This window comes from Budorcas taxicolor, chromosome 10, assembly GCF_023091745.1.
Source record: "Budorcas taxicolor isolate Tak-1 chromosome 10, Takin1.1, whole genome shotgun sequence".
NCBI classification, from domain to species: Eukaryota; Metazoa; Chordata; class Mammalia; order Artiodactyla; family Bovidae; genus Budorcas; species Budorcas taxicolor.
In genome coordinates this window covers 85,124,031-85,136,226 of record NC_068919.1, presented here as the reverse complement: position 1 = coordinate 85,136,226, position 12,196 = coordinate 85,124,031, and the positions used below count along the sequence as shown (strand labels likewise).

Genomic DNA, 12,196 nt, shown 5'->3' with positions numbered 1-12,196 from the left:
CGGATTGCTTTGAGAGGTTGTCCATCCAGGTTGGCTTTCTCTCTGCTGCTGGACCCCAAGACTCTGAACCATCTGAGAGACAAGCAGTTCTTCCAAGAAGGGCTCCCCAGCCAGTGAGTGTGGCCCCTGTCCTTGTGCCTACAGGTGGATCAGGGCTGGAAGGGTCTTGTAGACCTTCCGTCAGCTGTATTTGTGTAATGAGACTTGTAATAAATAGAGAAACCTTCTGCTCTGATCTGTCCTGGTACTTTGGCTGCCTCTAAGCCCAGAGTGCTCCTGCCTTCCTCTGAAGCCCAGCAGAGGAAGATCCCAGCTTTCTGCAGATCAAATACACCATAGTGAGTAGGACAGCACAAGACCCAGGTAAACCTGGCTGCCTTTCGTCTCTTGTTCAGTTCTCATGAAGTCAAATCTTCCTCCTCTCTGTCCCCACCTTCCAAATTCTGAGCACACAACTGAACAGCCAGAACCCAAGGACAAGGCACTGGAGCAGACGGCTGCCATCCAGACACAGCCCTGAGCCCCTCCACACTGGCGGAACCCTCACGCACAGAGTACAGATGCGAGAACCCATTCGCTACTTCAGCAAGCGTTTACTGAACACTTATTCCATGCCAGACACTTGGGAAGGAAACATGAATGACCCAGGCAATGTCCCTGTAGTCAAGAATCAGACTGTCAAGCCCAAACCTGAAAGAACAACCCCAGGCAGTGCTAAGACTCTAGAAAACCAGGCACTGCGATTTGGGAGAGGAGGGAGGTACAGAACCTAGAGGGGTGGGATGGAGCGGGAAATGGGGGGAAGTTTCAAAAGGGATGTGATGTATGTATACCTATGGCTGATTCATGTTGAAGCTTAACAGAAGAAAACAAAATTCTGTAAAGCAATTATCCTTCAATAAAAAAAAAATTTAAAAAATAATAACCCACTAGATGGCAACGTCTATGCAGCAGAGGACCACCTCTCATGGAATGGAGCCCCCACCTCTCCTTCCCATTCCCACCCCCAAACCTGTCTCTGCCCCAACAAATGACAAGGCAAGCCATAATAACTATTTATATTTTAAAAATGAAGCAATGGTTTCAGCAAGCATTTTGTTTATGCATTTTAAGGGACTGAAGAGTAAACACTTTGGCCTCATCAAAAAGTGAAAAACCATCACTGTCCACTTCCCTCCCAGCCCTAACTCGGTCCTACTACCAGAAGTTTGACTTTTCTTATGTACAGAGGATCTGTGCACACAGACACAGACACCGCGGGCACACCTCGGGTCCTGGCCCAAGCACCGCTGCCACGCAGGCAACTCCAAGGCGCTGAGGCTGAGGCAGTGGGCACAACTAAACAGGACAGGCATCTTGATTACAGAGTCCAGGGCACAGGAGAACTGGCACAAACGTTTTATTTTCAGGCGATCGTCCCCAAGCCGTTGAGTACAGCCCAATGCAGGCAAGGCAGGAGCGGTCAGCTTGGGCTGATTGAAAGGAGTCCCTTTAAATTCAGGGTGTCTGAGAAAGGATTGTTGCTGGAGAAGGGGTGAGGAGAGGGTTTGGGGCTGCAAACAGTCCCCACCAGAGGTGGGCGAGGTTATCTAACCCAGCAGACCCAAGGCCCATTCAAGGGCCACCTTTTCTTCTTTCCTTTCATCTCTCAGGAGACCTTGGAGTTCTCAGGGCAATGATCCAGGTGAGTTTGCAGTGATGGATACAGACCATGGGCTGGGCTCACCCTTCCTCTGGAGAACATCTCCCTAGAGAGGGGCTGGGGCAGGAAGGTGAGGCAGCAGCCAGGACTGACTCCAGGATTCTCTCTGGCCCCTCAGCTCCCAGAACCTGCAGGAGGAGGGCAGGGCCCCAACCTGTGTGGTGGAAAGAGCATTTCCCCCACGGAGACAGCGTAAGCTCTGGAGTGGCTTCCAAGAGGCAGAGCACTGTCCTACAAGACACAGATATTCCTCCCAGTTCCCCCAGAAGCTGCTTGGGTGAAGGCCGTGGGGCTGGCAGGCAGAGCTGTGCTGGCTGGAGAGGTGGGGGCGGTCCGAGTCCCCCGAGTTGCTCCTCCGCTCTCTCAGAAATGCTCCTCCTGAACAGTGGTGGGGGCTTTGTTGCTCTTGCTGTCCTTCTCCTCTTCCCCCTCCTAGGGTTTCTACAAGACAGACAAGGAGACAGCCCTTGGGGTGAGGAGGTAGGGACTCCACCCTGCTGAGTATCTGCCTGCCTGTGCGTCTGGAATCCAGGGGAAAGACCAGAGTCCCAGGCACTCAGCATCCCCGACTGAACAAAACAAGGACAGGGGCTCCGGTCACGCACAGTGCTCCCCAGACACACACACCATCACGACAGGAGCAAAGGAGGAGCGAAAAGGTCAGCCTTCCAGGACACCACAGCCTCCAGGGACCATCTCACTGTGAGTGCCACTGAGCTCCGGTTACCCTCCTCCCCTTCTGACAGCCTCGCCCCATCTGGATGGACCCCCACGTGCCTGTGGAAGGGCCAGGTCTGCACCCCCCTCAGGAGTGCTGACTACCCCCGGTCAGGGGCAGCCCCCAGGGGAGGAATACAGTTACCACGTGTGTGGAACAGATGCACAGGGAAGTGTTACAAAGACAGGATGCGGTATGGCTCACAGTATGTATATACTAATATAGCTCCCCAGAGAAGAGGAGGCTTCGGCTCTTAGCTATCAGATTGCTTGAGGACGATGGCTCAGAATTAGTTCTTCAGGGTCACACTTGTTAGCTGGGTGGGATTAATATGCCCTGAAGATTATGCTCTGAGGCCCCTAAGTACTAACTGCCAACTTGGGCGTTTGTCTGCTGTTTCAGGAACACTTTGCTTCCTCCCTCAGGGGCTCATCTCGCTCCCAACAAGGCCTTGAGCACGGGCCGAGCCCCGCACAGCTCTGACCATCGAGGCTGGCGGAGCACACGCAGGCCACGTCAGCTGGACAAACGGCACTTCACCCGCCACGACCCCCAGGGCAGCCCGTGGCAGAGGCAAAGCGGGAGATCCAGCATCCAGTTCTCCATCTTGCTAGCTTGTCGGCACCAGCTTGGCCTCAGCCCTGAGAAGCCCTCACTCAGGAACCAGCAGCCGCCTTCAACCACTCACGCCACCTCCTGTCTCTGACACACTCATGCATACACACCCGCCTCCTTCAGCACGACCACCTTGAAATCATAACCAAACAAGGCTTATGTCTCTGTGGCCAAGAACTACCAACTGGAAGAAAAATGGAAACCCAAACACAGATTGTCATCATCAGCGTCAGTCCTGACCCACTGGAAGTTCTGACTCTGCCAATGACACACCTCACTGATCAGAAAGCGCAGCTCCGGCCCGATGCGCTCCCTGCCCTGTTGTCCCCTGGCACTGAGGCTGATGTCCTGGGAGGGTCTGCAGGTCCCACTCACACCTGCCACCTCGGTGGGGAAATGACAGCTCCTTCACGACGCCCTCTGACAGCCCTGACTCCCCTGGGCCCAGCCCCGCGTGACTCTGACCCCCGTCCCACCAGCCCTCCAGGTGCATCCAGGACAGCACCGTGAGCCTGCACCCACTGGCCTCCTGGCCCGACTCGCGCTGCTTCCCGCAGTCCACACGCACAGGACTGAGCCCTCACCGCCTGCTGGATAACAAGCCTGGCCCACGGGGGCAAGGAACTGCCTGCGAGACAGGGAAATGTGGGACGACCTAAGTAGCAAACAGGAGGAAACGGACGTGTACATGGGGACGTGCGGTTGGGGGGCAGTGGTGTAGAAAGGCTGTCAGACTCTCCTGCAGAAACAAGCAGGGTAGAAAGCCCAATGCACAGTGTACCCACAGGAAACACACAGGGAAATGACTAAAATGTTACTTACTAAATTATCTCTGGTTGCTACAAATATCAGCCACTTATGACTTCCACTTCCCTAAATCTGAAAGGGAAACACAGATTATAAAGTAAACATAGCAAAATTTGTATCACTTCACACAATGGGTCACATTTCAAATTGAAACGTTTTTACTAGAATCCATCCTGTTATCACAGGTATCTTTTACCCAGGCTCCCAATGGATTCACCGAAGTGTCCCAGATCACGTTTCCTTGTCTCTGGCACAGGGACCAGACCATCTCCACAGGTTGATGGCAGGGTTCTCACAGGCTCCTGAGGAGACCGCCCCTGTCTCAGGTGTTCCCTGTGTTCCCACTGAATGTCCTGTCCCAGGCCATCTCCCCCTTCCCCTGCTACCTGCTGCCACCTGCCAACTCCAGAGCGTGAGATCAGAGGACAAAGTCCTAAAGATTAGCATCCAATCATCAAAAGGACTAAATATACCTGTTTCAGATTCAATTTTTCTTGTGGAAGTTGACAAAGATTTTTCAAACTGGTAAATACGTCAGTTTGGACCTTACATACTCTGAGAGCAATGTAAACAAGTAGTATTGACAGTACCTTTCTAGAGGACAGCTGAGTAATACATACCAAAGTCTTAAAAATGGGCATGACCACTGACCCGTTACTCAAGGAAATACTTTGCTAAAGAGCATGCCCAAAGATCCAGCTTCTGGGATACTGATCACAATATTGTTTAAAAACAAAATTTAGAAACAACCTTAATGTTCCTGGACAAGAAAACTATTAAATCGTGTGTATCCATGTGCAGTTCTTAGGTCATTGTGCAGTCATTAAAGGTATGCTGCAAGTGGGGGGAAAGTGTATCGTAAGAAACTAATGAACTGATAAAGTGCTGGCATGTGAAGAGCTGACTCATTGGAAAAACTCTGATGCTGGGAGGGATTGGGGGCAGGAGGAGAAGGGGACGACAGAGGATGAGATGGCTGGATGGCATCACTGACTCAATGGATGTGAGTCTGAGTGAACTCCGGGAGTTGGTGATGGACAGGGAGGCCTGGCGCGCTGCGATTCATGGGGTCACAAAGAGTCGGACACGACTGAGTGACTGAACTGAACTGAACAAGTGAAAAAAAAAGCACGAAGAACAAGATTCCATTTCTATTAAAAATACAGCTATGTACACTATTATATGTGGACACAGACACATATAAGAAATGCAAAAATAACAGCACCTCATCTCTACCTGACACTATTACAGGTAACCATTAAATTTTTACACTTTTCCATATTTTGTAAAGTTATTTTACAAAGAACCATGTATTACCTCTGTAATTAGCTTAGGTCTTTTCTTCTATTTTAAAAGGAATATATCCTACTATGCTCCTTCCTAGAGCTGAAAATTCCTTTCATCCTGGCTCAGACTTGAAACCTAACAGTTTGATTAAAATACTCCATAGCCCATTAGAGCAATTGGGAAGCACTTCTCTGTTCTAGATCAAACTCCTGGTCCTCTCCCCTTTCACCACCAATGTCTGCTTCCTGACTTCTCCTTTTAGAGCCCTGCTAGCAATCCAGTGGTCTCTCCGTCCCCTGGCACTGCCCACTGCCTGGGGGGCAGTCACATGCCAGGAGAGCCACTGCCTGGAGACTACCACCACCACGACAGGGTGATGGAGCCAGCCCCCAGCCTTCCTCCCCAGTCACCGATGGAGGCTGAGAGGAGAGGAGCTGGGGCCTCGGGACTTGTCTCAGGACCCCGGGGTGGGTGTTGCTCCGCAAATCGTGACACAGGGCCCAGCTCTGGGGACCAGAGCAGGGAGGCCAGGAGCAGGGAAGGAAGTAGGAGGAAAAACCCGGAGAGGGCAGCAGAAAAGCAGGGCTGAGCCCCGCGGAGGAAACCCTTTGTCTCCACGTGTGTGACGCTGAGCGGCTCTCACAGCTACCAGTCCCCCGGGCGCTCCCCCCGCTTCCCACCAGTGCCACAGCCTCAGCAAAGTCTGTGCCCACGTCTTGGCCCAGCAGCTCCCACATACTCACAGTCTCAGGAGCCTCTGCCTCCGGAGATCTGCCTTAATGAATGCTAAGATCAAGGGATGACAAAGAAGGGCAAGTTATCAAGCAGAGCAATGGTCAAGCTCATCCACGAGAGGGAGTGCTTACTCTCCTAAGGGTCACGGGTATCCCATCTCCTCCAGACCTTCCAGGGATCTGGAGGTTCCACCAGCCAGCTTGACAGAGCCTGGGAATCACTGCTGTGCCAGACAGGAAGAACCCAGTGATGACAGTGGCCTCCATGCATAGACCCCTGATATTTCCAGGGAGTTTGCACACAGTGCTCCAAGCTTCACAGCCATCTCCATTCTACAGATTAGGAAAGTGGGGCTCCAGAGGCTGGTCCACTTGCCCAAGGTCGAAGAGCTATGGAGGTCAGTGTCACAGTGCAGGGTTCCAACAAGGGTCTTTTGGGGGTAGGGTGGGGGCAAAGCCCATGCTCATGCCTCCCAAAGATACTTCCTCACGAGCCCTCCGCTTTGCACCTCTGCTCCAGTGTCCCAGATCTGTGTGATCAGTCAGGACACTGGGGTCTGAATCTGCCAACAGCATAAACTTGGGCGCAGTCAGAGCATCACTTTGTCCTGGGGCCCTGACTCACCAGTGAGCACTGCCCCAAGGGTCAGGAAGACACACAGGAAGATGTTCCCAGGCATGGTTCCATAGTTGTCGATAATCTGGCCCTGGGAGATGGTGAAGATGATCCCAAATACCTGCAAAGACATGGGGAAGACTGGAAACGGGCCCAGCCAAGCAGCCCATGGGGAGCTGAGCTGCCCTAATGCAGCACCTGCACCCGCCGAGCCCAGTAGGGAACACAGACCCACGGCTCCGGTGCCACCACCCAACGAGAGGCCTACCTGGGCAGACACGTTGAGGAGGCCAGACGACACAACTTCTGATTCCGGGTATGTCAGCTCCACAGCAAACTCAAACCCCAGAGTGAGATAGCCGGTTATGGAGAAGCTGACAACCAGATCACAGAAACAAGGTAAGGGAGGACTTCCAGAACAAGGAGGACAGGAGCCCATCTCCTCCGTATAACGACTTTGCCTGTTGTCTTTCTTCCCATCAAGACATTCCAGGCCCTTGAAAATCAGGCCAGGCCAAGGAAACAGGGACCCTTGCAGGCCAGAAAGGAGCTGAGGCTATTTTCTCAGCGGCCCTTTGGGGATCCCTGTTCCTTCCGCATCTGACCATCAATTAGATAGGGTCAGCATTTACAAGAGGGGTTGGGATGCCTGGAATGTTCAGCCCTCAGCTGAGAACTGCTGTGTGATGGCTACATGGCCCTGGGCTGGCAGGGAAGTCCCTGGATATTGACCAGCCTCTCCATAGCTCTCTGGGACTCAAGGGGAGGGGTTGGGGTCTTGAGTGTCCTTCAGAGAGGTGCCAGCAAAGCAGGACTCAATCTCTCTCTCTTTCTCTCTCTCATACACACACACACAGTCACGTACAGCCCACAGAAAAACAACTGGGAGGTGGCAATGAGCAGAGATCCCTGTGGACAGGTTCCTTCTCATATAACTGGTCTAGAAAATGCCAGTCCTGTGGTCTGACATCCGCACCACACCTTCTGCTGCTTCGCATCTGTAATCACTCTCATCACTTCTAACAGCTGCATACATATGGCAGGCCACTCTTATCTTCTGGGTCTCAGAGCAGTTATGTGACATGCCTGTGGTTTTAGATAGTCCCCGGCGTAAGTGACATTAAGATCCACCCTTTCTGATTCCCAGACCCGTGTGCTTCTGTGGCCCCCTTGTTGTCCCAGGCAGAATTCATAAAGACAGGACATTTCCTAGCCTCCTAGAGATTTGTGAAGGACACGGTCCATCTCATCAGCATGGATGGGCCTGGAAGCCCCCAGGGAGCCTTCTGAAATGTGACAGGTGAACATGACCTCTGGCCACTATTTCCATTTTTTCTGGAGGTCAGTGAAAGGCTGCAGAGGGACTCCTATTGCTTCTAGGAGGTCAGAGCTCTAGGAGCTGTGCAGTGGTACTTTCCAGTTAAGCATGTGAGAGGTGAGACTTACCCAATTATGCCAGCAGTGATGTATACTATCCACAGGTGTCCCAGGTTCAAGGTCCCTGTGTATCCCACCATGCCCACTACAGTCATGATGTAGAGTACGAGGGTGGTCTCCCTACAGAGAGAGGCGAAGGTTCTAAGTGACGGCCCGCAGACTTCACCAGGATATTTCCTTCCTCCCTCTCTCCCTCCCTCCCTTCCATCCTTGGGGCATCTAATATTTGTCAAGTCCTCTGCTGTGTGCTGGGACATCTACTCACATGAACACGGTGTCCATGTGGTTAGTGGACAGAAGACCCATGATCACACAAATAGTTCTTGTGCTCAGAGCTACCAAGGGTCAGACCAGGACAGTATGAAGCATCTTGAGGCATGTATGTTCTGCTGTAAACCCCTCTCAACCAGATCACTCTGCACCTGGACTTGACACATCCTACCTACATAAAAGAAGGGCACAGCTCTTTCATCTCCTTCTCCTTCACCAAAAAGAAAAAAGGCACACACATCAGCTGTGGTCAGGTGGCAGTGGTCACAGGACCAAGAAGCCCATTCTGCTAGTCTGCATCGCCCCCCGACCCCAAGACAGTGCCAGACAGGGCCCTGACTGTGAGAGTCTCTGTCATCTCTGAGTCCTTCCTCTTGCCACCTGCACATGTGCAGCACAGCTTTTCCGCTGAATCTGAACTCCTCCACTCTTGACAGTACAGCTGAGAGAACATTCCCCAGCCCTGAACGAGTCCTTGACTCCAAAGCCCAAGGGAGAAAGCTGCGCCCCTGCCGGGTGCATGTCCCTCTGCTGGTCCCTCAGAAGGCCCAGCAGTGCTGGCTTCTGCTTCGGGCTCACCCTGCTCGTGCCCCTCCACGCACCTCTCCCCCAGGTTGCCCCTCAGGACTGCTGTGGCCCTGACTCCTGCACTGGGACTGGCCCCTCTCCCTGTCCTCCTGACTGAGGCCAGGGACCCACAAGGGACCTGCTTGTGCACTCTGGCCACGAGCATCAGGACTCAGACCACGAAAGCTCAGAGCCTTCCCTCATCTCTGCTGAAGCCAGAAACACGGTGGGGCCAGCTGTGTATACTGTGCTTACGTCAGACTGATACTGCAGTGATTGGATGCCAGGAATTCTGTTGAGCCCTTTACATGCAGTTAGTATTTCATTCAACTCTTACCAAAGGTGTGCAAGAAAAGTCTGTACAACTATCCTGAATGTGACCAAAGAGGAAACATGAGGCTCAGGTTATGTGTCCAAAGTCACACACGCAATAACCGCACAGCTAAAATTTGAACCCAGAGCTGGGCTTGGAAATCTGTCCTGTTTCTGCTCCCCTACACAGGAAGACTAACACCCTGGTAGTTTCTGGAAAAGAGCAACAGCCTCTGAAGGACACCTCTCCCTCCTGGGTCTTCAGAGCAGCTGCTGAGGTCAGAGGGCCTTCATCTCTTCTCGCCCTGCTCCCCGCATCCAGGCCCTCCCGCTGCAGAACCCAGCCCCATGGACACCCATCTCCCTTGCTGACCACACAAGCTTACCTTTTGCCGTATTTCTTTACACACAGCTTCTTCTTAAACCACTAGCCTGTCTGCAAAACTATCTGTAGCCTCAGCCAGACATAAATAGACCTGACCATCCAATTTCCGTCTCCAAACCAAAGGGGACACACCTGGGGGCCTCAGGGAGAAGGAACAGGCACCAAAATGCCCAGATGACAGAGCTCCCCCACCCTTTCTCTGCCCAAGTAGTGGAGCAGAAAGAAGAATGTCCCTGCTGATTGCAGGATGCAGACATCAAATGCCACTAGGAACCGTGTCAGCTAGACTCTGCAGTGTCCTCCCAGCCTTTCACTGTCTTTTCTGGTTCATCTGGATCATCTGGTTGCCCACATCCTGGCCCAGCAAACATTCCAATCCCTGCTTTCTGTTGCCATAGAGCAAGCCTGGAAGAGAAATGCTGTTATTCCCCGGTTCAAGGGTGGTCAGTCCTCACTGCCTGAAACCAGCAACCAGCATATGGCAGAAACGAGGCAGTAGCCCAGCTCCACCAGCAGTAATTAGGGCCAGCCAGGCTCCTCCTTGTGTCCAGCCAGGCAGCCACATCCCCAGGGAGGGCCTCAGCTGGCCTTTGCCGAGGGCGGCCAGAGGGAGCCCTGGTCTGACCAGAGCCTCACAGAAGCAGGTTTGTGTGCAAAGAACAGGTCTGCCGCTGTCTGTCGCCTCCAGACACTGGGAACTTTGGAGGCCTTGACAAAGCAGCCCAGAATACTCCCCTGCCCAGCGCAGGACAGCCCAGGCAGCTGCCTCACTGAGCAGCATTAACTGAGCACCCAGTGGATGTGGAGCCTGGGACAGACACAAGTTGAGCCTCTGTTTTCAGAGCACTTTTCCCAAGGCTGGCTACTGAATCAAGGTATCTAGGTTGATTTTTAAATGCAATTTAAAAATTGACATCCATAAGGGGTGGAACTGAATTGACATCCATGAGGGGTGGAACCCAGGGATCTGTGTTTTTACTAAGCGTCCTGGCTGCTACTGCTGCTAAGTCACTTCAGTCATGCCCAACTCTGTGTGACCCTGTAGATGGCAGCTCACCAGGCTCCCCCGTCCCCGGGATTCTCCAGGAAAGAACACTGCAGTGGGTTGCCATTTCCTTCTCCAATGCATGAAAGTGAAAAGTGAAAGTGAAGTCTCTCAGTCGTGTCCGACTCTTAGTGACCCAATGGACTGAAGCCTACCAGGCTCCTCCGTCCATGGGATTTTCCAGGCAAGAGAGTACTGGAGTGGGGTGCCATTGCCTTCTCCGATTAGCCTGCAATCCACTAAAATTTTAGTGGCTCTTAGAAACACACAGTGTAATCAGGACTAAACCATATCACAGTATTTACCAATGATGTGGAAGTAATTGCAAGGTAATTCACTGAAAATTGTTGGAAGCACAGAGCACCCTGGTTAACCCCAGGGGGTCCATGAAGGAGCCATGGGAACCTGGCAATGCAATCACCTTCTCATCCCCACTGTTTGGCGTTTCCACATACTTCCAACTGCTGATCCTTTCCCATGTTTCTTTTCTCCTTCCTCTGCTCCTTCCATGATCTACTTCAGATGGAACTCGGAAAGGCCTCATGTCCTCTATCTCTAATCTTCCTATGGTCCCCACAGGGAAGGAACTGCTTCCCTCATTTTATAAATGAGGAAACTGAGCCTCCAAGAAGATACATCTGAACTGCCTCCTTGACCACTCAGACCCCAGCTGCTGAGCCAGGTTGCTAATGAACAAGTCATTTCAAAACAGTCTCCAAAAAAAAAATAAATAAAAATAAAAAAATAAAAATAAAAATAAAAAAATAAAAAATAAATAAATAAATAAAAAATTAAAAAAAAAAAAAAATCAAGTTGTAAAAAAAAAAAAAAAAAACCAGTCTCCAATTCAGTCCAAGAGGAAGAGTCACTTACTTGTAGGTTTTGGTCCTATCCAGCCAGATGCTTGAGATCACAGTCCCAAGCATTCCTGCAACAGCGATGGTCAGGCCGATTCTTCCAACTATCACACCTTCCCCCTGGAAAAACCCCCCAAGGATCACTCAAGCATGGAACAGAACATCTGATGGGGCGCAGTCACCAGCAGGCAAAGGGGTAAAGGCGTGCCATTAGAGCCAGTTCTCAGAAAGTATTAGAACGAGATGACCTATAAGAAGCTGCCATTGGGGACAGAATCCTAGAATAATTGCTCCTCCCAACATAATATAACCCTGGATGTGTGTGGATCATACTGAATCTTGGGGGAAAATAAATTCTATCCTAGAACCACTTTAAGACAGATTTTTAAAAATATAATCTTTATAGGAAACCTTTGTCATTATTCCCATCTCTAAGATGGAAAAACTGTATATATATCCAAAGATTCCATACTTAAGATTTTTTTTCCAGCTATCAGTGCTAAAAGGATAGAAAGATAATAATTATATCTATTTAAAGTATTTTTAGAAGCCAGGCAGCATGCTGGGCATTTTCATATCATCATCTCATTTAATTCTCTTAATTCTCTACCATAAGGTTAGGAATCAATATCCCCCTTTTACAGGTGAAGACACTGAGGCACAGTGAGATTAGTCCACTAGCCCAAGGTCATGGGGCCTTTATTGAGTGCAGAGGTAGGATTTGAACTCAGAGCTGTCAACCTCCAACACTGGAACACTCAACGCACAGTGGCCCATGCTCCCACAAGCATGAGACCCTTGAGTTTTAAAAAGAGGCCTGGGCCTTGGATCCCTGATTCTAAAT

At 51.3% G+C, this 12,196-nt stretch overlaps 1 protein-coding gene across 1 annotated transcript in view; it reads right to left on the bottom strand.

Annotated features, from left to right (window-relative positions):
- Nucleotides 1-2,134: 2,134 nt before the first annotated feature.
- Nucleotides 2,135-12,196, bottom strand: part of LOC128054653 (feline leukemia virus subgroup C receptor-related protein 2-like) — a 30,593-nt gene continuing 20,531 nt past the window's right edge. The window contains exons 5-11 of the mRNA XM_052647298.1: nt 11,369-11,472; nt 7,926-8,036; nt 6,748-6,853; nt 6,489-6,600; nt 5,873-5,915; nt 2,815-2,827; nt 2,135-2,143 (exon numbers count right to left, since the gene is read on the bottom strand). Coding sequence (XP_052503258.1) covers nt 2,135-2,143; nt 2,815-2,827; nt 5,873-5,915; nt 6,489-6,600; nt 6,748-6,853; nt 7,926-8,036; nt 11,369-11,472 — 498 coding nt within the window. The remainder of the gene's footprint in view (nt 2,144-2,814; nt 2,828-5,872; nt 5,916-6,488; nt 6,601-6,747; nt 6,854-7,925; nt 8,037-11,368; nt 11,473-12,196) is intronic.